This window comes from Ostrea edulis, chromosome 1 (genome assembly GCF_947568905.1).
Source record: "Ostrea edulis chromosome 1, xbOstEdul1.1, whole genome shotgun sequence".
In the NCBI taxonomy this organism is placed as follows: Eukaryota; Metazoa; Mollusca; class Bivalvia; order Ostreida; family Ostreidae; genus Ostrea; species Ostrea edulis.
The window spans coordinates 75,599,399-75,623,705 of NC_079164.1; the positions used below are offsets into that span (position 1 = coordinate 75,599,399).

General features: G+C 34.0%; 2 protein-coding genes across 5 annotated transcripts in view; one reads left to right on the forward strand and one right to left on the reverse strand.

The window, feature by feature from the left end:
• Window positions 1-2,071: 2,071 nt before the first annotated feature.
• LOC125681021 (2-(3-amino-3-carboxypropyl)histidine synthase subunit 1-like) lies at window positions 2,072-12,372 on the reverse strand. Its single transcript, XM_048920907.2, has 12 exons — window positions 12,176-12,372; window positions 10,532-10,605; window positions 9,748-9,817; window positions 8,406-8,469; window positions 8,100-8,221; window positions 6,699-6,853; window positions 6,211-6,332; window positions 4,860-4,928; window positions 4,486-4,642; window positions 3,764-3,864; window positions 3,382-3,460; window positions 2,072-2,308 (listed from the first exon to the last, which is right to left on the reverse strand). The coding sequence occupies exons 1-12, from the start codon at window positions 12,264-12,266 to the stop codon at window positions 2,072-2,074; spliced, it is 1,341 nt and encodes a 446-aa protein (XP_048776864.1). The 5' UTR covers window positions 12,267-12,372.
• Window positions 12,373-12,400: 28 nt separating this feature from the next.
• LOC125681151 (eukaryotic translation initiation factor 3 subunit C-like) overlaps window positions 12,401-24,307 on the forward strand; it is a 43,336-nt gene continuing 31,429 nt past the window's right edge. For 3 of the 4 annotated variants that reach the window (XM_056160734.1, XM_056160722.1, XM_056160732.1), the window contains exons 1-8: window positions 12,401-12,484; window positions 14,121-14,233; window positions 15,070-15,135; window positions 15,379-15,455; window positions 22,126-22,241; window positions 23,308-23,433; window positions 23,626-23,659; window positions 23,791-23,876. In XM_056160734.1, coding sequence (XP_056016709.1) covers window positions 14,136-14,233; window positions 15,070-15,135; window positions 15,379-15,455; window positions 22,126-22,241; window positions 23,308-23,433; window positions 23,626-23,659; window positions 23,791-23,876 — 603 coding nt within the window. In that variant the 5' untranslated portion in view covers window positions 12,401-12,484; window positions 14,121-14,135. Of the gene's footprint in view, window positions 12,529-14,120; window positions 14,234-15,069; window positions 15,136-15,378; window positions 15,456-22,125; window positions 22,242-23,307; window positions 23,434-23,625; window positions 23,660-23,790; window positions 23,877-24,307 lie in introns of all 4 variants that reach the window. The other variant, XM_056160728.1, reaches the window with a different exon arrangement.

Here is a 24,307-nt window from a genome sequence, read left to right on the forward strand (position 1 = left end):
TTCAATGTCTTAGTTTTGTGATTCAAGAATTATTAATTACATACACTGTACATTGATTGTCAGTAACTTTATACGTTTCCAAGTCTAAATATGGACCAAAATAATTTTTTTGTTAGATACTCCCATATGATCATATTTTTTTAAAACAAATCGAAATAAAATATATGAGCTTAGTAATGGGCTCTTGGCCAAAAAAGGAGCGTATTTGTGAATATGGGCTATATGTAAAAGCAATTTGAACACCATTCATGTATGGTATGCCAGGTTTTGTACCGGAAAATGAGATGTCCGTGAATAGAAGAGGCTCATGGGCCACACAAGACAAATATACCATGCTTGGTGACAGCATGGCATTTTCTGGAGATGTGATTTTTGCATGTAGCCACTGTGGAGTTTGATAATTCATTCAAGCAGAAGCCCTTATGGAATATATTCCAAACACTCCAAAATATAATGGTATGTTTAAGGATTATTAGGAAGAGATTCTGTATGCACCTATCCATGGCAGTTGTGGAGTGCTAGAGCAGCAATTGTTACGGAATGTATCCATTCTGCATCAAAATGACCAAATCACTCAATATACTACTCCATGTACTTTTAGACTGCTAGATTAACAAGAGGCACAAGGGCCTAGAATCGCTCTTCTGATAAATTGTACAACATCACCATTTCTATTCTTAGCCTCTTAGTATTCTAAATCTTTAGTTAAATCCTAAGAATTCAAAAAAAGTAGGTCAATGTGACCTACTTTTTGGTTTACACATTTTGAGAACCCAAGAAATATCAACTGACAAAGTTTGATGATTTTAAGCCAATTAGTATCTGAATATTGAAATATAGCTGTCAAATTCCAATCGTAGGTCATGGTGACCTACTTTTTGGTCAGCGAACTCCGAACATGCAAGACCCATCAACTGACAAAGTTTGATGATCCTAGGTTTTACAGTGCCCAAAATATGCATCTAAAATTGAAAATGTGAAATTTGAGTATCTGCAAAATTCAAAAAGTAGGTCACTGTGACCTACTTTTTTATAAATGTTTCAAGGCCTCAAGATGCATCAACTTACAAGATTTGATGATTCTAAACCTCTCGGTATTTGAAATAACAACTTAAAATATATCTATAAATGATAAGCCATAAAATTCAGAAAGTAGGTCACGGTGACCTATTTTTCAGTTGACGCATTTCAAGGTCCCATGATCCACCAACTGACAAGTTTTGATGATCATAGGCTTCAAAGTGTCCAAGATATGCATCAAAATTAATTTTAAAATAAATACCTGCAAAATTCAAAAAGTAGGTCACCATGACCTACTTTTGAGACAACTTGACACAAGGTCCTAAGATGCATCAACTGTCAAAATTTGATGATCCTAGTCCTTATAATGACTAAAATATCAAAGATTTAAGGAAATATAAATTTAGGTCAACTTTGAAGTGACCTTGAGACCACGCCCTTTGCCCCAGGGTAATGCCTTGAACAATTTTTAATCTACAACATATCTTCATCCTTATGTGTAAGTTTGGTGATAATCTGCCCGGTGGTTCTTGAGAAGAAGATTTTTTAGCAACCACTACTTTTGTTTGTATTTTCCTGATTATCTCCCCTTGTTAAAGGGTCACATCCCTCTATTCAGTATGTATGAAAGCCCTTGGGCCAATGATACCCTGTAACAAATTTGAAAAAAAATGGCCAAGGGGTTCTTGAGTTATAGCCCTTTTTCTAAAAAGTTTACGCACACCGCACAAATGGCCATAGCATTAGCTCTTTGAGCCTTCGGCTCAGAAGAGCTAAAAAAGAACCATTTGTGTGAAGTTTGGTGACTTCGTCTGCAGCCATTCTGGAAATGTCAAATAAGCTTAATTAATGCTGATCACATAGAAAAACTTCCTTCAGGCTGTCTTAAACAATGTTCCAAGTTTGACGACGGACAATATTCTTGAAAAAAAAAGTTGAAATGTGAACAGTATGAACTTAGATATTAAGTCATGTTCACTATTAAGGGATTGACAAGAATTGCATGTATGGATGATTAAACCAGAAGGGACCTCATTAATAAACAACAAACTTAAGTATTTTCCTTTATTTCTAAACTCTTTGATGAACATGAACACGAAGCACAATCCTTTGAACAGGTTCCACTCCCTTGTGTTTCTGCTTTGATCGGAATGGTCTTTTTTAGCCTCTGCTTTCGAGGAGGCTGGTGTTTTGTGTTATTCACAGTCCACGGACCTAAACTTTCATTTGCATAAAAGTCCATAGGATACACATCTTGCCACTGGGCAATATTCAAGGCAACTGACATCTGTAGGAGAGAATAAAAAACCTGTTCATGCTTAACAAGTACAGTGTATATAATGAATAACTACAATATCTACTGTCAAAACAAAAGCTTCATCTCAATGTACTTGCATAAAGTTAAGGATAGACAAATGAAGGACTCAGAATTGCAAGCAAAATAAAATTCACAAATTTTAAAATGGGAATCTAATAAAATAAAATGCTTGATCTCTTCACTTGGTTTGCTTTTTGTGTTACTCTGAAGAAGTCTATGTGTCTGAATAGATGAAAGGATATAACTAAAATCATAGACATTAATAATTTGATGAATGACCTTGATCCAAGTTCTTCACCACAATTTGAAAAACATAGGCTGGATAGTGGTGTATGCCAGATGCCCTGTTTGACCTTTGATGACCTGGTGCAGCCTGCTGGGATAGGCTGACTTTGCCGTCTAAAGACTGATGACCTTGCCATTTCTAAAGTAGGGCAGAAAGCACATGTACTGTGCATAGGTAATTCTATAGGGTGTTAAGATGAAAATTACGTGTAATACCATGGCTGCTAACCTTTAACCATTGGAATGTGATTAGTTTGCTAAAAGTGGTTGATGTGGAATTTTGTAAAGGAAATCCCTTTTCTTTAGGGGGTTATTGTACAAAAATATTCAGAAATTGACCAAATTTTTGCAACTACTTATTTTTCAAAATAAATTAACACATTGTACTTGATACATATGTGTAATGTTAAAGATAGCAGCCTTGAATTCTTGGGGGTGGGGTGGGATTTTAGTTAAATACATCATGTAACATGTTTTATTTCATTTCCTGCTGCCCTGCATATCCATAGAAATTTTCAGCAGGTTTACAATTTTCTTCATTTGTGAGTTTAGCACATTTAATGCTGGTCACTTTTCCAGCACAATTGACATACACCCTGAAATCTAACCACTGATGATATAAAAATCTAACCACTGATGATATAAAAATCTAACCACTGATGGTATAAAATTCTAACCACTGATGGTATAAAATTCTAACCGCTAATGTTATAAAAACATATAAATGCAACATCTGCAACTGACACATATTTTCTTACCTCATACGGTGATAACAAAGGTTTTTCGAATGCCATACCCCAATCTATGGATAACCGAGGACAAGCTATCTGTACCCAGCTGAAAGTAGACAGTGAACACAAGCTCGTTACTGAGAAGAATATTCCAATGTCGTTAGCAATATTTACACCATAATATATACCCAAAAATTCAATCCTCAAAATTTGTGAAGACTTGGAGATAAAAGATATTAAAACCACAAGGAATTATGATTAAGTGCATATCAGTAGAGTGCTTATGTAGACTCTACCTGCTGCCTAATCCTATTACACATACATTATGCTATAAAAAATGTTTTCACAAAACAGAGTGAACAGGTCGTATCAAGTCATTTCATACGATAAACAGATTTCATTTGCTTACGCATCAATTTCTGGATATAACTTCAACTTGTCCGGAAAAATTTCTGACAGCAACACCAGTGTACCACTTTTACCACATTCCTTCATTTTTTCCAGCATTTCCTGTAAAACAGTTTTAGTGATCTCAGGCATTATAACCACATTTTATACTGAGATCTCAGAGCCACATTCTATACTGAGATATCAATGCCACATTTTATACCGAGATATCAATGCCACATTTTATACTGAGATCTCAGAGCCACATTTTATACTGAGATCTCAATGCCACATTTTATACCGAGATATCAATACCACATTTTATACCGAGATCATTTTATACTGAGATATCAATGCTACATTTTATACTGAGATCTCAGAGCCACATTTTATACTGAGATCTCAATGCCACATTTTATACCGAGATATCAATACCACATTTTATACTAAGATCTCGGAGCCACATTTTATACTGAGATATCAATACCACATTTTATACTGAGATATCAATGCCACATTTTATACTGAGATCTCAGTTCCACATTTTATACCAAGATATCAATGCCACATTTTATACTGAGATCTCAATGCCACATTTTATACTGAGATATCAATGCCACATTTTATACTGAGATATTGATGCCACATTTTATACTGAGATATCAATGCCACATACTGAGATATCAATGCCACATAATGAGATATCAATGCCATATTTTAGTTCAGTTGCTAAGAGCTGAATACCTGTAAAATCTTAGTTGATCCTTGCCTTCCCAAAGTTCCCAGCACCACTCCATATTTCTGCCCTTGGGCAGCTGTTGCTATAGCATTCCTTCTAATAGAATGCATCTTCTCTGTGTCATAGTATTCTTTTGAAAAGACCTTGCTGTATGGATCATATCTGTAAAATATGCAAAAATGAATAAAAATGAAATACATATATTCACATACATGTAGTAAAAGTAGTACGATATTTGTGTAGATAAGCAAATGGAATACTCATTATTATTATTGATCCTTTAGTCCAGAAGGAAGATAGATGAAGATGAACATTCTATCTTTAACCAGTGAATCTGATGCTAATTTATGGTTATGAGACAAGGGAGACAACTGTTTACCTATATGCTTGTACAGTGGGATTACTGATCATGATTGACTCAAGATGAAATCTTCCATCTCCTAGGTATCTGTAAAAACAAAATATGACACAACCTGAATACAACTTTAAAATTTATATATGTAACAGTATATAACAGTAACAAGAGTTCCAGAACATATTACGCCCATCACAAGCATTTAGGGTGCTTTTCTAAGGAGTTTGTTTTCTATGAGTGATTAGCACACATGATAAAACTGCCAGGAGTTGTAGAACTTTACTTAATGTAGTATCAGCCATCATCAATCTGTGACATGTCTTCTTTTGCAATATACAAATTTATAAAAGGGTCTTGTTTAAAAACTGTGACAGGAGGTAGATAGACAAACCAAGAACTGTGTGTAAAATATTTTTCAAAACATTTACTAAGTTCAATAACCTTTAATTTTCTAAAAAAAATTAAAGAAAATCAAAACCTTTACTATATGCACATCTTCAATAGCCATACAAACACTCTGTGAAATAAGAAGGTCCTCACTTAAAAACTGTGGGAGGAGTTAGATGGACAAACCATGTATCCCCATATAACATTAAATTTCAAATAAAGTGTTAAAACTCCTGCAAAAGAGGTTGAAATGAATCAAAATTGCAACATGATCTAGTGTGACTCACAAAGAAGCTGCTCTGTAAATTTTAGCTTGATACGTGACAGAAAAATAGAAACAGAAAACCCTGAATGGACGAACAGATGTTCAGAAATCGTACCATATGTTTTGTCTAAAGTTAGACGTATGAAATGAAAACCATTAATGAAGATTTAATTTTGAAGCACCTGAGGACAAAACTGATTAAAAAAATAAAATGTTTGTCAACATTCACAAAAGTTAGTTTATCCTTACTTTTGACAGAAACATTGTCATTCAACCTCAACAAAAAGGATACAAAAATCATACTTGGGTAATAGTGCCTTACCATAGTATAGGTCTTTCTAATTAGGCCAAAATAAGATACATGTGTGTTTCCGGTTTTCCGACCCTACCTACCTTTTAGTGCTGACCCTAAATATTTTATTGATGATATGCATGTATAAAGAAAAAATATAAAAATCCTGAATTTGGGATTTTTTTCTTTTTGCATTTGAGTTTCTCTGACTTACATTTTTAAAACTTCTATTGATCTTCAAAATGTGTGAAAAGTATTTGTAATGTATATAGACCTGTATTGAAAGGGGATCAAAAACCAAGATTTCAAAAAAAGTTTTACCTACCTACCCTACCTAATATTTTGGGGAATGAAATAGGAAATGCACATATATTTTATTTTGTTAAATAATAACAAAATAGGCCTTATTGTATTCAGACTTTAAGACTTACATGATGGCATCAGTGCCTGGTTTGAGCTTTGGTGATGTACAGCCTAGAATTTCCCCAGGAGACAATGGTTTAGACTGTGGTATGATCACTTCATATTTGTCCTTCAGTTCTCGACTGGCAGCCTTACAAAGCACATTAAAAATGCAGTAAACATGGTTTGATATTTACTAGATGAGTAGTGTTCCATTGTATTGTACAGTAACATTATCAAAAGGGCAATCACTGTTCCACAAATCGAGTATTGTTTGTGTCACTCTTCCCTTCCATATCAATAGGGATTGGGAGCCTCCCATCCAACCCAACTCATTAAAAATCTGCAAATTTGTCCACCATCCCCCTCCTTCTTTACAACAAACTCACAACATTTCCATTTACAATAATTTCGACCATTACACGATACAAAATCTTAATAATTCTGTTTCAGTTTATTATTTTCACCACAAGCTTACACCTTTAGTCCAGCTCTGTTAATCTAATCAAAGAGTTACCTGCAAAGCCGCCACAAACTGTATGGTACAGACTAATGCCAGGGAAGAACCTGCTGAAAAGTTGTGCCTGATTGTGTCCAGAAAATGCATGGTGTCAATCTTTATGTCCACAAAGACATACAACATCTGGATTCCTTCTGTCTGATCAATGGGCACTGTAAAATGTGATTAATGGGTATTATAATATGTGATTAATGGGCACTGTAAAATGTAATCAATGGGCACTGTAAAATGTAATCAATAGGCACTGTAAAATGTAATCAATAGGCACTGTAAAATATGATCAATGGGCACTGTAAAATGTGATCAATGGGCACTGTAAAATGTAATCAATGGGCACTGTAAAATGTAATCAATGGGCACTGTAAAATGTGATCAATGGGCACTGTAAAATGTGATCAATGGGCACTGTAAAATGTGAAATGTGCATGTATATATGCTAATAATTCCAAGTTTCACCATAACATTTTATAAATCCTTTGATTGTTTGTTTTAATGTTTTTCACCACATTCAACAATTTTTCAGTTATATAGTGGCGCCCAGTTTTTGTTGGTGGAAGAGAGAACCCAGATACAATGTACCTGGGAAGAGACCACCGACCTTCCAAAAGTAAACTGGGAAACTTTCTCACTTACCGGCGTGAGCGGGATTCGAACATTTGTGTTCATCAAAAGGGAACTAAATCTTATCATACATAATAATAATAATAATAAGACCTTTATTTAATAATAATAAGACCTTTATTTAACCAGGATTACATATTTAGCGATAACGCTAGTTTTCAATATGGTCCTGCATATAACATACATACAGACAGATATTAGTAAAATAAACACAGATTAAAAGAAGTAGAATACATATAAACTTAAGAAATAATTATGAATGTAAGATAAATAGAATACAAAATGAAGCTTAAAAAGTATGGTGATAATCTCTAAGATAATTTCTCTTAAAACACGCAACACTCGTTGAGTTTCTTATGTTTTGACTCAAGGCATTCCACACTGTGCTCCCTGAAATGCTGAAAGATCTTCTATAATATTCTGTTTTTGCCCTGGGTATATACAAAATATTTGAATAAGAATTTCTAGTTTGCCTCTGACTGACTTCTGATACATATTTAAAAACATTTAAATAATCTGGCATTAAACCATGTAAAACTTTATACACTAAAATGACTTTTCTATAGACAAAGTAATCTGATAGAGGCAACCAGTTAAGTTCTGTAAACATGACATTAGATGGTGTTTCAAAATTTCATTACAAGACTACATTACATGACTATATTATGGGGAAATAAAATGTATTGAACTTCTGATAAATACAACAAGTGAAGGAAGATGAATTGCTGTTTTGCTCTCAAAAAATGATGACTAACAGTCTTGATTTTAAAGCCATACCAAGACAGCTGTGTCCGTAATGAACCATGAGTTCAGCACCTAGAGCTCTCGCCGTGAAGTCGTCTACACAACAGGCTCCGTACGTCACATCTCCCATAATCACCGTGTCAGCTTCTGTGAATCTAAAATATCATGCACAAAGGAATCAACCTCTATAAAGTTTGAATAATATTTACGTTATAAAATTGTCATCCATCAATGAAGATAGATGAATTAAATTTCTTTCCTTATTATATGAAAGAAAATGTGTACTTCATTCACATATTATATCACATAAATAGTATGTACATGATTATATGAACTTACTCTTCTATGATATCTGCTATTGTGCATGCAAAAATTAATAATCCCTCTGGAAACTGTAGAGCAACTGTGAAAATATGGAAAATAAGTCAGATCAATTAGACCAAGTAAATTCACCATTTAAAAGTGTTACACAATCAGATTGTAATGAAAGGAGAGAAATGTGTAACTGGAATACCTCTCTTGTAATGAAAGGAGAGAAATGTGTAACTGTAATACCTCTCTTGTAATGAAAGGAGAGAAGTTTGTAACTGTAATACCTCTCTTGTAATGAGAGGAGAGAAATGTGTAACTGGAATACCTCTCTTGTAATGAAAGGAGAGAAATGTGTAACTGTAATACCTCTCTTGTAATGAAAGGAGAGAAGTTTGTAACTGTAATACCTCTCTTGTAATGAGAGGAGAGAAATGTGTAACTGTAATACCTCTCTTGTAATGAAAGGAGAGAAATGTGTAACTGTAATACCTCTCTTGTAATGAGAGAAATGTGTAACTGTAATACCTCTCTTGTAATGAGAGGAGAGAAATGTGTAACTGTAATACCTCTCTTGTAATGAGAGAAATGTGTAACTGTAATACCTCTCTTGTAATGAGAGAAATGTGTAACAGTAATACCTCTTTTGTAATGAAAGGAGAGAAATGTGTAACTGTAATACCTCTCTTGTAATGAAAGGAGAGAAATGTGTAACTGTAATACCTCTCTTGTAATGAAAGGAGAGAATGTGTAACTGTAATACCTCTCTTGTAATGAAAGGAGAGAAATGTGTAACTGTAATACCTCTCTTGTAATGAAAGAGAGAAATGTGTAACTGTAATACCTCTCTTGTAATGAGAGAAATGTGTAACTGTAATACCTCTCTTGTAATGAAAGGAGAGAAGTTTGTAACTGTAATACCTCTCTTGTAATGAAAGGAGAGAAATGTGTAACTGTAATACCTCTCTTGTAATGAGAGGAGAGAAATGTGTAACTGTAATATCTCTCTTGTAATGAAAGGAGAGAAATGTGTAACTGTAATACCTCTCTTGTAATGAAAGGAGAGAAATGTGTAACTGTAATGCCTCTCTTGTAATGAGAGGAGAGAAATGTGTAACTGTAATACCTCTCTTGTAATGAAAGGAGAGAAGTTTGTAACTGTAATACCTCTCTTGTAATGAAAGGAGAGAAGTTTGTAACTGTAATACCTCTCTTGTAATGAAAGGAGAGAAGTTTGTAACTGTAATACCTCTCTTGTAATGAAAGGAGAGAAGTTTGTAACTGTAATACCTCTCTTGTAATGAAAGGAGAGAAGTTTGTAACTGTAATACCTCTCTTGTAATGAAAGGAGAGAAGTTTGTAACTGTAATACCTCTCTTGGCGCCAGTGGATTGAATCTTCCATACTGTTTTATATATTTCAAAATTATAATTTTCAGGTAGCTACAAAAAATATAAAAAGATCAAAGAATGTTGCTATCATATGTTTAATTCATTGTGAGCCATTAATACAAGGGAAATCTATGCAAGTACAGTTAAAACTGTCTAATCCACACCTGTGTAGTCCATTTCACTGACTTTAATTTTGATTCACAGTGTCGCTGTAACAAACAGCAGACCACGTATGCGGAGCATTCGATAATTTATAATAATATCACCCATTGTCAAATAATGTTTCCTAGTGTTAAATCTAGGATCTAGAGAGGGCACACATATCATATGTTCAAAAGGGCACTTTTCATCGCAACAAGACATTTTTGGGCACTTTCATTGTATCATACTATGATAGTAATAGAATGATCATTTAGCCTCTTTAAAAGTTAATACCTGCTGCCTTGATTTTAAACTTTTCAATCAACCTTGTGAAATAAAGAATAATTGTTTATATTAACAAATATTTTTAAAAAATTTATAGAGAAAAAAGGCCATGGTGCAATTAAAAAGGGCATGGTGCGGCGCCATGCTAGTTTGCTTTAGATTTAACACTAGTTTCCCATTGCTAAATACTGGACACAACAGTGTGACTTATACTCCCACAGGGAAACATTAAATTTTTCAAACTTTTTTTTATAAATGTTTCTCGGCCAATAAGATTCAAGTATGAAAAATAAGATTCAAGTATGAAAGCATGATATTATTCGACCTAAGACATCACACCTGTTTGACTGCATGCTGGAGTTTAGGATTATTGAGGATTTCCTCTGGTATCTGATGTGCTGCTCGCTTTACTCCTGAAATATAAAAATTATGACAATGTACTGGTGATTAATTCAAGTTTTAATGAAACTAATTAATCCAGTACCGGACTACTACAAAGACACAGAATTAATTCATCATAAAATGTATAGTAAGTTTCTAACTTGAAATGTATCATTTACGTAAATTAAATAGAAAACTGATTTTGAAGAGAAATTTGGTATTGACCTGTCTGTGATATTTGAACTGACACCTTCAAATACATCTAAGTTGAGAGTTGGGTTTTTATTTGAGTTGAGAGTTAAAATTTCACCCCAATTAATTATTGTGCTTTTCATCCACTACTGACTATCCTTCATATGAAACAAATTTAGAGACCTCATTAACTTGATAGTAACAGGATCATAGAACGAAAATGCAATGAACTCTATAGCTACCTGCCCCCTACCCGACGTTCTACTGACTGAGCTATTTGGTCACGGTGACACCATGCAGTGTCCCAACAATCAGATCTCTCCCCAGCAGTTGGGTTGGGGAAACATAACATGAAGGGAGAAAATGCAACAGACTGAACAGAACTTGAGACATGGTTGAGCATCTGATTATTATACATATTCTAGGACCTAGGTTTGAATCCCAGTACATTTTCTCTCTTTCTTTTAAAATCTTTTTTGGTAAAGCTTATATTGGTACACATGCACACCTAGTAGTGAATTCTACACAGTTACAACACAAACGGGTTATCAATATAACTATGAAATGAAAACAAAATAACTAAAGTTAAACCAAAGAAATTGATTGATGAATAATATATCTTTATTTTACATTCGAGCCGATTCTGTGTCATTGGGCCGAAGTGTCAATGTACTGGTAGTAATGTTGAAACGTAATTATGGGTGATATAAGCAAATCAAACAATAAAATGATGAAATGAAAACCAAAATGCCTAAAAACCAAAGGAATTGATTGATAATTGAAAATCTTTATTTTACATTTGGGCCAAAGTGTTGTTGGGCCGAAGTGTGTCATTGGGCCGAAGTGTCAATGTACTATTATAATGTTATGGAATTGCAATAATATGGGTGATGTTGGCAAAATGAAAAATATGGGCTGAAGTGTCTCAGACAAAAAAAAATTAGGGCCGAAACGTCTTGGGCCGAAGTGTCTCAAAAATTTGGGCCGAAGTGTCTAAATTTTTGGGCAGAAACGTCTGCGCAGAATTGTCCAACATTTTGGCCAAAACATACGACTACCTTGGGGGAAACCAGTACATACAAATATGAATCGCAAATCAGGTATATACACAAGTAAATGGACAATATCAGTATCATAATGACATATGAATAATAAACTATTATAATGAATATTTATTTTTTATGAAATAGTTTAAGATGTTTATAACAACAGTGCTCACTCAACCAAGAATTTTCTCTTTTGCTTGAGTTGTTACAATCATATTCAGCCTCAAAGCATGATACTGTTTTTCTCACTACAATGAACTGTCTCATATATTGTTATATGAGAATGCCAAGTTCCTGGGTGTCTTTTGGTGTCATATGCTGTTTCAGAAGTTGTGAATATGATATATTTCTATATGTGACTTACCTGTAAATACTTTCTTATTCTTATTCGCAATAACAACTCTTGCATCCGATTGTTTCTCTTGATTTGCTTCAGACTTTAGTGAAGTCTCCATCTTCTAAATACATTTGGAACTCCTCTGAACACAGGCATCGATCGGAATATGCTCGGCCTTTTAAATTTTTTTTTTTATTAGTTATTGGTCGGTTACGGAAATGGCCGAGTTATTACGATTGCACAAGCATTATACCATCGGCACGCCTTTGGATTTTTCATTGGTTAGTGACGTCACGGAGTCCACATTGTCGCTTCTTCGTTCCTCATGTTGAAAAGGTAATTTTGATGTAAATAAGGCAAGAAAACCGTCTTGTACACATGTAAGTGTTATAGGTGAAATTGTTTAGTTTTTCTTAGCATTAAGATCGACATTTTAACGTGTATAGTCGAAAAAAATCAACATTTTATTGGACAGTATGGTGCGTGAATGGCCCGAATTTCCTACGTCGTTAATTATGTACAAGGAATCCAGTGATTGAATAAGATGTCGTCGAACAGTTATGGTTTGATGGCCTATATTTTGGTCGTTTATCTTTTCGACATTGAGTGTTGGGTGTCTTTGGAGAAAAATCGCATCGCTATGTATATCCTCAGACCTCGTATGCCCATATTTCGACAGGCTATCAACATGTGTTTATCGGGTTTAGCGGTCTCTATATATTTAGCTATATATAGCTTTATAAAGCTATTTGAAATAGCTTGATTAGCCTAACTTGGATTGAATTAGAACTTATTAAGTGCAATTGTATAGCCAAAAAGTGGCTCATCTTTATACTTGGGACTAATCACAATACTGTTCTGTTATTGGAGTACCATGTTGTTTTAAGATTTTTTATGAAAAGAGAATTTCTTTTGTGTTGTTAACTGTCCACTACCCTGTGTGCTTTGAAGCATATATCTAAGTATGATGACTTTACAATGCAGAATCTGATTGCCAGTCCATTATTCTTTTTATCCCTTTTGACTTTTACCCAATGCTGAAAATTGGATAGCTGTTTAACAATCCTAAGCATTGGACATATTTTAATCAAAATTCTTCCTGTAGGGGCATAGTTTAAGAAGTATTTTTTGTTTACAATGTGTTGTATGGAGTACAAGGATGAAACATTCAATTTTTATGCTTAAATAGAAACTGATTTGATTAAAGATTTGAAATACTTTATAAAGCTATATAGCTGAATAAAGAGATTGTGCTGGACCTGTTTATACGTCAATTGAGCAATCACAAAATTTAGGCGTACCATAAAAATTTCATTCCAAGCCTAGTGTTTTCAGGATAGGAATTCAAATAATGATAATTCATCTATTTGCATTAGCAATTGCATTGGAAAAGGTGATTTAAACAATGGGCAGCACCATTACGGGGTCCTGATTTTGATGGTTAAGTCTTCTTTCAATACGCAAAGAACCACAAAGGCCAAAGAAAATGAAATTCCCTTGGTCTATGAACCTTCAGTCTAAGCAGACAATATTTTGTCACATTATGTGGGACATGATTAAATCCTTTAAATGATTTAGAAAGTGAGTAAGCATTAAGTCATTTTTCCTGTGAAAACTTTATGAAATAAATCACTTACCTGTTTGAAGTTTATTTTCATTGAAATCAAGTGATGCGTTCTTCGACCACACTACCTACAGTAATTGATTTCAATGTATTCCAAGATTAGAATACTGATAAAATGGGTTTAAAACCACGGAAAGGGTTAATTTAGTCCAATTCACCAATGTCTGTGGTATAAATTGGAAATAATTTCGATGATTTATGAGTTATCAATACTTTTTTTTTTAAAATAGAATAGAATGTTTTAGTATATGAAGTAGAAAGGTAAGAAAACAATTATTTACAAAATCATTCTGATATGTAATTATTTACAATACCATTCTGACATGTAATTATGCTTTTATTTTTTAGTTAAATAGAAAAAAGATGTCACGATTCTTTAAAGGTTCTGACTCGGAGTCAGACAGTTCATCAGATTCAGAGGTCAATGTCCCTCGTGCCGGAGCACCTGCAGCAAGACCAGTGTATGTACTGCATGAATTTACATTTAAATCAGATACAGTACTTATATATAACTGCATCCAGTCAATAGCACTTTTTTTTGCATTCTTCTGTTTTAAGTATAAATGATATATTTATCAAAATTGTTATGAATGAAAACTATAGTATAAGTGTCAAGAATGAGAACAAATAGAGCATATGTAATAATGTTGTGGTGTTGAAAATTTATCATTTTGCTTCATGTAGCCAAAAAAAATGCAGTTTTTAGTGTCAAATGATTTGAGAAAAAAATTAAATTCTCAACCAGAAGGTCCACAGATTAACAGCCCAACCCCTAAATCAGACTATATAATTTGAATCTTTTAAGATTCTTTCATTAATCTATAGGCAACATGACCTACACAAATTTGACCTGAAGTGCATTTTAAACATGGCTACATCTATTTTTGTTCAGTATGATACAAGTTTTTGTCATCACAGTTCAAGCATTGAGCTGCAGGGCAGTGTTTATCACTCAATACATATTATATTTAAGATTCAGCAATTTAGATTATTCTTTAGACTGTTTGAAACTAGATTTTGGTAAAGAAATAAGCACAAAAATGTATTTATTAAATGGCACACTTTGGTTTTAGAGAGTTGTGAACTGATCATATGTTATTTTTTCCTGAAGACACACACAGCTGTAAGATAGACACAGTAGGTGGTTTATTTCTATAAGATAGGCCCTTTAGAACCATGCAGGCAACATAGAGTAATATAATTTTTAAAAAGATAAACCATTTAATTATTAAGTGAACTAGATGAGGGAAAAAGATACTAATATTTTCTGTGATTGTCATTAATGTTTCTCTTGCAGTGCATATGCCTTCAGTGATGATGAGGATGAACCAAAGCGCATTGTGCGGAGTGCAAAGGATAAAAGGTAAATCATTGTATAGGTATACAAAAAAGGTAAATCATTGTATAGGTATACAAAAAGGTAAATCATTGTATAGGTATACAAAAAGGTAAATCACTGTATAGGTATACAAAAAGGTAAATCATTGTATAGGTATACAAAAAGGTAAATCATTGTATAGGTATACCAAATATACTGAACACGTTAATAATAATTCACGTAGATGTTGTCTTCATGTCATAGATACTGTATTGTGTATTTTTACAGATTTGATGAGTTAAGAGAAATAATCAAGAAAATGGGAAATCACAAGAAAATCAAAGACATGGCCAGTGTATTAACAGGTGAGAATTCGGTGTATTAACAAGTGAGATTTGTTTGAAAATTTAACGATAGCTCCTGTAGCAATGCACCTGGCCAGAAGAAGAATATTATGGTTAAATATACCTGCATCTGTCTTCATATGATTATCACTACTTGGTATAATTATGAAAGGACAAGGTACGGTTTTAGCCAAAATCTGCCCTGTCAAGGAAATTCACCAAAATACTAAATCTGGTATTTGAGAGTGTGCCATTTATGAAAATGACCATTGTTATTCTTTATCTACCATAGTAGCTGTAATATATTCAACGGAAAACTTTATATTAACCTGACGACGTCACTAAATTTGACGTTAAATTTGACGTAATATACGAGAGTTCTCCCCAAGCGATGTTTTGAGTAGGAAAACACACATAGAAGTATTAATTCTTAATAAATGCGAAATTATTGGTTTTTGTACTGATTTGAATGGGTATTAAATGGAAATTGAAACCACATCAGATATGCCGCACAGGGGCAAAAACTGCAGGTATTCGCGGAAAGCTTTTCTGGTGCAGAAATATAATGGTTTGAACACCAAATTAATTAAAGAAACATTTATATACTGGTAACAGTGATTTCTTATTTCTGTCTCCAACTTGGCGAATTTTAAGATTTTTTTTTATATTTGTTAGAGTCTCGCCTGCATTCGGAAAAAAAAATTATGACATCAAAGGCAGCTCAAATTCAAATCACTGAATTTTATGCGAAGTTTGGGTTATCACCAATGTAATTCTTCACGAATCGGAACACAATAGAATTCATCGGTATTTGTTTTTAATTGGCATACGCAATATTCCATATATGTATATTCTCAATATTATATGCGTGGTATTAAGTTGGAGCAAAATGTCATTTCATGGGTATACTCAGGAAAAAACGCAGTGTTTCTGAGAAACTAGAAACACAACTTCAAAGGGAAGATAATTATGAAACGGTTACGGTTATCAGTGGTAGGGCATTCGCTTCGTATTGTATTGTTTATTGGCTTTAAGCCTTACGGCTCATCAGCATAATACATATTCAATTACAAAGTATAAACAAAAAAGATGTATACAGTATGAAAAGTGGAGTGAATATTAGAGGATGGACATACATGAAGAGAGTTATAAGACAAGTTTACATAAAAAAGAAACCAACAAAAACCAGCATATACATTAGACGATAGTTTGGCTAGATTGTAAGAGTAAAGCACCTTTTAAAAATTTACCCAGATTACAGATTTGTTTTCTATTATGAATTGACATCAATTGTACCAGTTTAAACATAGAAGCATGCGACCAATAATATTTTTTTATATATGCAGATCTGAGGTTTTTGTACAAAGGACATATTAAAATAAAATGATATTCGTCCTCAACTTCGTTCAAATTACAGAATTCACACAATCGATCTTGTCTTGCTGTGCCATTATATCTACCTTGTTCAATTCTAAGCTGGTGAGCAGACAATCTAAATTTTGCTAAAAGATTAATAAGATTTTCCGGAATAGATTTTGTCAAGTAAAATTGAATGGTAACATTATCAATAAGGTGTCTATACAGAATACATTTGGGTGAATTAACAAAAAATTCATCTCGTGACTGCATGAAGTTGTCAGTTAAACGCTGTTTGAGACATTCTAGAAATAAAACTTCATTATTAACATAGTGGTTAAACCATACATCACCAAATCCTTTCGATAATAATAAATGCTTAACTTGGCAGCGCCAATTACAGTTCTTGTGATTGCAAATCAACATGTCATCATATATAGATTGAAGGATACAATTGTCGGTTTTGATAACTTTCAACCAATATTTGATAATTTTTATCATACGTAAATTATACATTGGCACACGACCAAGTTCCCCGTAAACCATATAATTTGGAGTGCACTTCTTTACATGTAAAATTCGCTTACAAAAGTCCACATGTACCTTTTCAACATCGTTACCTGGGTTAAAACCCCAAATTTCACTACCATAATTCAAAACACTTGAAACATAAGTATCAAATACATGAAGTTTTGTTACAATATTCAGTGACAGATTATCACAAATTCGAAGAATATGGTACATACATTTTCTACCCTGCTCGGCGATAATACACTGAGACTTTAAAAATTTACCATTAAAATTTAAAGTAAGACCAAGATAATTAAAACTGTCAACAACTTCTAGTTCGCTACCATTGTAAAACCATTTGCTGGCGGCATTTATTTTCCCTCCGTTACGAAAGACAAGAACTTTTGTTTTTTGAATGTTAACTTTTAGGTCCCATTCGTTACAATAAACTGATAAAGTATTTAACATGTTTTGTAATCCTGTGGCTGATTCAGAAAAAAGTACAGTATCATCAGCGTACATTAGCAAAAACAGTGATATATCTTTAAAGTCAATTCCATCACATAAGCTATTAATAAATGCATTCTCAAAATCATTCACATAGAGAGAGAACAAAAAGGGGGACAACCCCTCACCTTGCATTAATCCGTTTGTACATGAGAAGAAGTTCGATAATTCGGATTGAAATCTAACACAGGATTTTAAGTTACTATATAGTGATTTGATGATTGTAAGTAATTTACCAGTGATGCCACAGCGTGATAATTTAAAAAATAACTTGTTTCGGTTGACATTATCGAAAGCCTTTTCATAATCAACAAAACAGCAAAATAACTTATTTTTGCGTGATAACGTTCTACTAATGACACTTTGTAATGCAAATATAGCGTCTGAAGTGCCAAAACCTGGTTTGAAACCAAACTGAGCATCTGACACAGAATTATTCCCGTAACACCATTTTAACAACCTATCATTTAAAACAGAAGTAAATATTTTTGCCAAACAACTCACCAGAGTTATGCCTCTATAGCTATTAGTGTCGTTAGCATTTCCTTTCTTAAAAGATGGGAAAATAATTCCCTCAGACCAACATGTTGGAAATGTGCCACGATTAAAGATAATATTGAATAGATGTGACAACAATGGAGTAAAAATAACTCGAAATTTACAAAAGTATTCATTTAACAAGTTATCAATGCCCGGTGATTTAGCAGCTTTCGTTTTCTTTAATACATTACAAACTTCATCACATGATATTGGAACATCTAGCTCCTCGAAAATGCAACTTTGAGCTCGGTCCACATCTGTGTTATTGTTATCTCCATCATTGTTACATCATTGTTACAGACAGACTTGAAATGCTCAAAAAAATTATTCAAAGACAACTCTGTAGGTGGAGACCGTGAATTCTTCTTAAACGCTTTGTAAAATTGCCTAGGATTATTCCTACGTAACAGACTAAGTCGGTTCCCCTCTGATCTTAAATACTTACGTCTGACCTGTCGTTCATAACGTTTATATTCACCTTTAGCTTCAACCAGATTACATCTGTTTTCCGGGCTACGCTCAGAATTAAAGATGTACATAAAATGACGATAAGTGTTGTACAAGTGCTTACATTTTTCGTCAAACCAAGGTTTATCCTTGTTGGTAGAACTTTTCTTATTTGGTGAATTTTTTTTACAACATTTTACATTTCTAGAACAAGGTTGAAAAACATCATTTAATATAGAATTAAACTGCTCAATACCACGATCCAGTGTTAGGGTAGATGATTGTATTAAGTCGATAATATTATACAGATCACTGACTTTGTCATTGAGGTCACGTTCCATTTGTTCCACGTGCTCGTCGTCCCATCTGAACTTCCGTGTCGTATTTGGACCACTCGTGATTACATCACTATTATTGGAAAAGCTAGCATTCATACATTTCAAAGTAAATTCTACTGGTGCGTGATCTGACCATTCGTTAAACTCACAGACGTTAAGCTTAGTGACATTGTTAAAGTACGCATCTTCTACTAAAATGTAATCTATAACACTTCGTAACCGGGAGGTATAGTGTGTTCGAACCCTGCTCATGACATGCCACGTCGAACCTGAGACGTTGACATACATGTGCTGTTCGACAAACGCTCAACAAAAGTGAGAATCACGGGTCTTTCAGATAGGCACCTGATGCCACCTCGACTGTGTCCAGGGGTCCGTGTTTGCCCTACTCTTTATTTTGTATTCTTTATAGAAATTACGCAAATTCGAATTCATCACTATTCGATATCTTCAACTTTTCGTGACCTTAAAAAAGGAGGCCCTGTGTCACAACAGGTATTGGCACGTTAAAAAAAATCAATGCTATAGCCTTAAATGCTAATCATAGGTTTTATATGTGGTACGTCACATACAGCTGATGATTTCTCAATTTGAGAGAAAAGTTCTCGAAAGGACGTAAAATAAACAAACAAAACATGAAAAACTTTTTAAGTCAAACTCTCTCTCTCTTCTCTCTCTCTCTCTCTCTCTCTCTCTCTCTCTCTCTCTCAAATATACCATGCCTCAAACAGACCGTCTCTTATGCACATATTCACACACACTCTCACTCACCACTATCAGGCTTCTCCACAAAAAATCGTCAATGTGTTCGGTACTGTACAACTGAGCGATACAAAGCTGGTACACCCCAACACTTGGTTTGCGCAATTTAGTGTCATTGTATCCACTTTTGCTCAAAGAAACCCTCTTAAAAGTTGTAAAATACAAAAATCATTCGATAGTTTATACAAGAGAAATAAAACTTAAGACTTGCTAACCAACCCCTGCCCCATGATAAAAGAAAACCATTCAAATCTAAACTGCATTTTCTCATTATGCAAGTATATACATACATCGTATATTTATCTCGAATGGAGAAAAACAAAATTTTGACGGAATGCTCAATACTGCAAGTCTCAATATTATATTTATATATAGATCTACCCATATGTTGTGTATTCGCTTTGTGTAACCCCCCTCCCCCGGACTGCATTTTATAGTAGTAGAGAACGATAGATGAAATGTAATTGTAAGTGCTACATTGGATACATGTAATCAACCCACTCCAATGCTACCAAAATCCCTATTTTTGTGTTTGTCAATGTTTTCGAGAAGTCACCCCCCCTTTAAAAAAAAAGAAGATATATGCGCCTATAATCTATTTCAATCATTGTAAATTAAAATACATATAGTAATACGAGTAACACATATGGAGCAAATTATCTTTCAGGCACCTCAATTTAAAAATAATTTTAATGAGTAACATATATTCCTTAGTTAAAAGTGCCTTGCAAGAAATGTATATTAATCCCTATCTTAGCTACACAAACTTTTTTGGTTTTGTATTGTGTTTTCAAAAATGAAAGTGAATTAGTGTTCCCCAAACAACGAAATAGTTTTGTAACTATTGCAGATATACTAGAACACTAAAGACCCCCAGTGCCATATTGTGACACCGATCATCCGGTGTTAAGGTCATCTCCAAGGACCCGTGACATTGACACTTGATGCCGAGTAATGTCACTACCTGATTTAACGACTTCGGTCGTTCGCGGGCGGGATTCGAACCCCTGGCCTTCCGCATGCGGGGTGAACGCTCTAACCGCTCGGCCACCGCGGTGGTGTATATTTATAGATAGTGTGCTTAAAATTTTATATTTGTGAATAACCATCGTAAACTTTCTGACAAATAAATTGTTGTCTTTGAAAAATATAAAATGTTACACTCGCGCTAAATACGTCACTGATGTACGTACGTACCTAGGTGGATATTGTCGTCTGCTGTTACATGCCGTTTCCCATTTAATCAAATGAATGGTAAAAAATAATGCTTGAATCTTCAAGGAATATATTATTTATTAAAAGAATCGTCCATCGTTATATAAACTATTTAAATGTAGCTTGCCTGGTACGTAACATGAATTCTCACGAATCGTCGGTTGGTGCTATTTATATACCGTTCTGTTTACACTATAGTCATAACAACAAAAATGGCATCCGGTCTGTAAGATAGGCTTAAATTTATCCGGATTTTCTATTATTATTATGATGATTTTATTAAATGTCAATGTGTTTAAATAAATAACTATATGAGCATATATTATTTGAAAATATATTTACTACTCAAATGATTCTCGTTTCCTCTTCAACCGCCACGATCAACGCAAATTGCGTCACGATGGCGAATTTGTTAGCATCTTTCAACTGATATTTTAACCCCTCTTCCATCGTCGCCCGGGATGAAACTAAGAGGAATTGTAAGTTATTTAGTAAATTTTTAATCCATATAAAAATTATTCCGGGCGACGAGGGAAGAGGTGTTCAATTTCACAAGTTTATCAATACAAAAACCATGAAAACACCACAAATAGCCTGAAAGCCCTTACTTTATTTGATTATGTACTACGCATGCGCGTAGATGAGTTGATTTCCATATGCTTTTGAGAGTTACTATAAGTTACTCTTTTAGGAATTTGACAGGAAAATATCTGCAACGCAAAATAATTTTCCTCCATAAACGCCGGGCAGAATTTGGCTAAAACCGTACCTTGTCCTTAGCATACCAGGCAAAACTTTCGATAATTAGAATATGAAGTTTTCTTCATTTTGGACCAGTAATATAAGATGGCTACTTGTACTATGTATCTTCCATTCTATTCCAATTAACTGTAACTAATTAGTGTGTCTCAGAATAACTGTGTCATCTATAGATTAGCCATTGACCCTTGAGTGTTGAATATATTTTTTCCATGACAATGTTGGAACAGATTTTTATGATCTTTCTTTTTGAACAGACTTTGAGGAGTTGGGGAAAGCATATGAGAAAGCGAAGAAAGTCATAGAGAAAGAGAACCAAATCCCTCGCTTCTTTTTGAGATGTCTGGTAGAACTAGAAGATTTTGTTGGAGAGGTATGTATATAACTTGCATCCCTTGGTATAGATCTGAACAATGCTGTAAAAAGGAAAATCGACCTACATGTATTTGCAATTGCAACCATTTTATGTAACTTAATGAAAGTGATGGGAGAGCTCCTCGCCCTGCTTCTCAACAAAGTGTGGTAATAGTTGAGTGGGGTGGCTGCCCAGGAAAGCTTCGACACTCGACAGGTAGATCATAAATACCTGTACTTCTGAATAAGTTTCCTCATTGAATTGTTGTTGAAATAACTAACAAAAACTGAGGAGGTAAAAAAAAAAATCAATTTATTTCTGATTTATCTTTACACTGCCAGTAAGTATACTTACCAATGTTTTCATGTTGTCCAAGTTGTTCATTCATGAATATTACAACCAATCGTTTTCCAGAAAGTACAAGCTACCGCTGATTCAATAATTTGGGAATACGTTATAATTAAATAACAATCAAGTAAACGAAGAACAATTGAATAAATCTTTTTTTTCCTTGCTGACTACTCACTGATCTTTCCATTTTCCATTTTACCACAGAACTTTTATATGGGTACTATCTATGTTCTTTGTTGTTTCATCAAGTGATGAAGGTAGCTAGCATTTCAGAAATTATGCGGGTTATGTAATGTTTTTCTGCAATGATTGTTACTTTCATCTGATGATGAAACAACAATGAAGGACATTTTGTTGTTTATATTTCTGTGTATTGTTTTAAAATATAATCTAGATATAAATACGAAAATATTACATGGTTGACCTATTCATTATGTTAAACGGAACAGCCAATGCACCCTTTGACCTTGATAATGCTCCATATTTGGTAATGCTTACACAGACAGGTAGTAGTAACACACACACACACACCCAATCGAACTAGTTTGCAACAAACTTGCATTCATTGTTGCAGATGAAAGCAATGTCAATTTCAAAAGAAATATAAGAGAAATGATTCAGTGAATGTTAATATTATCTGGTATGTTTCATTACAGTCTCGCATGTTTCATTACAGTGTCGTATGTTTCATTACAGTCTTGTATGTTTCATTATCTGCTGTGTTTCATTACAGTGTTGGGAGGACAGAGAAGGTAGGAAGGCGATGAGTAAGAACAATGCTAAAGGGCTGACAACTCTCCGACAGAAGCTGAAGAAATACAACAGAGACTTTGAGTCAGATGTAGCATCTTACAGAGAGGTAAGTGCCTTCCCCTCAGTTACTCACACAGAAAGTGTTGGTTTTATGTTTTTGACAAGGTTATTTTGTTTTTAATTCAGTGAGAAAGTTGACCTGTATGTGCAATGTTTGAAATGGCATGTACACTGTAATGATTTGTACTTTAGTATGTATTTACCTGTTATTCTATGTGTGTTTTATGTTTTAAAACAGAATCCAGATGAAGGTGAAGAAGAGGAAGCAGCGGGTAAGACTTCAGTTATTTGTGTGTGTGTATATGGGGGTGGGGGAAGTGGGGTGGATCTCAAGGGGGGGAAATGAAGAGAGCATTTTAGTTTTGAACAGTTTAATTTTCATTAGTGGCTTGTTCTTTTTCAGATTCTGCAGATGAGGAGTCTGAGGATGAGGCTCGAGTGGAATTAAGTAAAGCGAAGAGCAAGGAGGAGGCCAAAGCTTCTAAAAAGGTAACTAAGTCGTTGAAGGTAGTCCATTACCCACAGTAAATGTATAAATAGTAGTCCATTACTCATAGCAAGTGTATATAAAGGTCAAAGGTAGTCCATTACAAATAGTAAGTGTATATGAAGGTCAAAACAAGGTCATGGTGAAAGGCTGTAGATTAACTACAGTAATTGTGAAAGACATCATATCATGGTCAGAGGTGATTAAACGAAAGATTTTTCTCACAGACAGCAGTAAAGGTACATTTGTCTGTTTCTGAGAGTGCATCTCACAGACAGCAGTAAAGGTACATTTGTCAGTTTTTGAGAGTGCCACACTACACACCAATAGAGGATTTACATGTACATTTCAAATTTAGAGCTCAATTTTGCTCTTGAAATTTGTATGTGAAAGAATCAATATTTTATTTTGTCAATAGTCATCCAGGTGACTT

What these genes read in the sequence shown, in the direction of transcription:
- LOC125681021 (XM_048920907.2), bottom strand. Translation starts at nt 12,266, where the DNA reads ATGGAGACTTCACTAAAGTCTGAAGCAAATCAAGAGAAACAATCGGAT. An exon ending in GAATAAGAAAGTATTTACAG is followed by an intron (nt 10,606 to 12,175) that starts GTAAGTCACATA and finishes TTTATATTTCAG; the next exon opens with GAGTAAAGCGAGCAGCACAT. An exon ending in GATCAACTAAGATTTTACAG is followed by an intron (nt 3,865 to 4,485) that starts GTATTCAGCTCT and finishes ACTGTTTTACAG; the next exon opens with GAAATGCTGGAAAAAATGAA.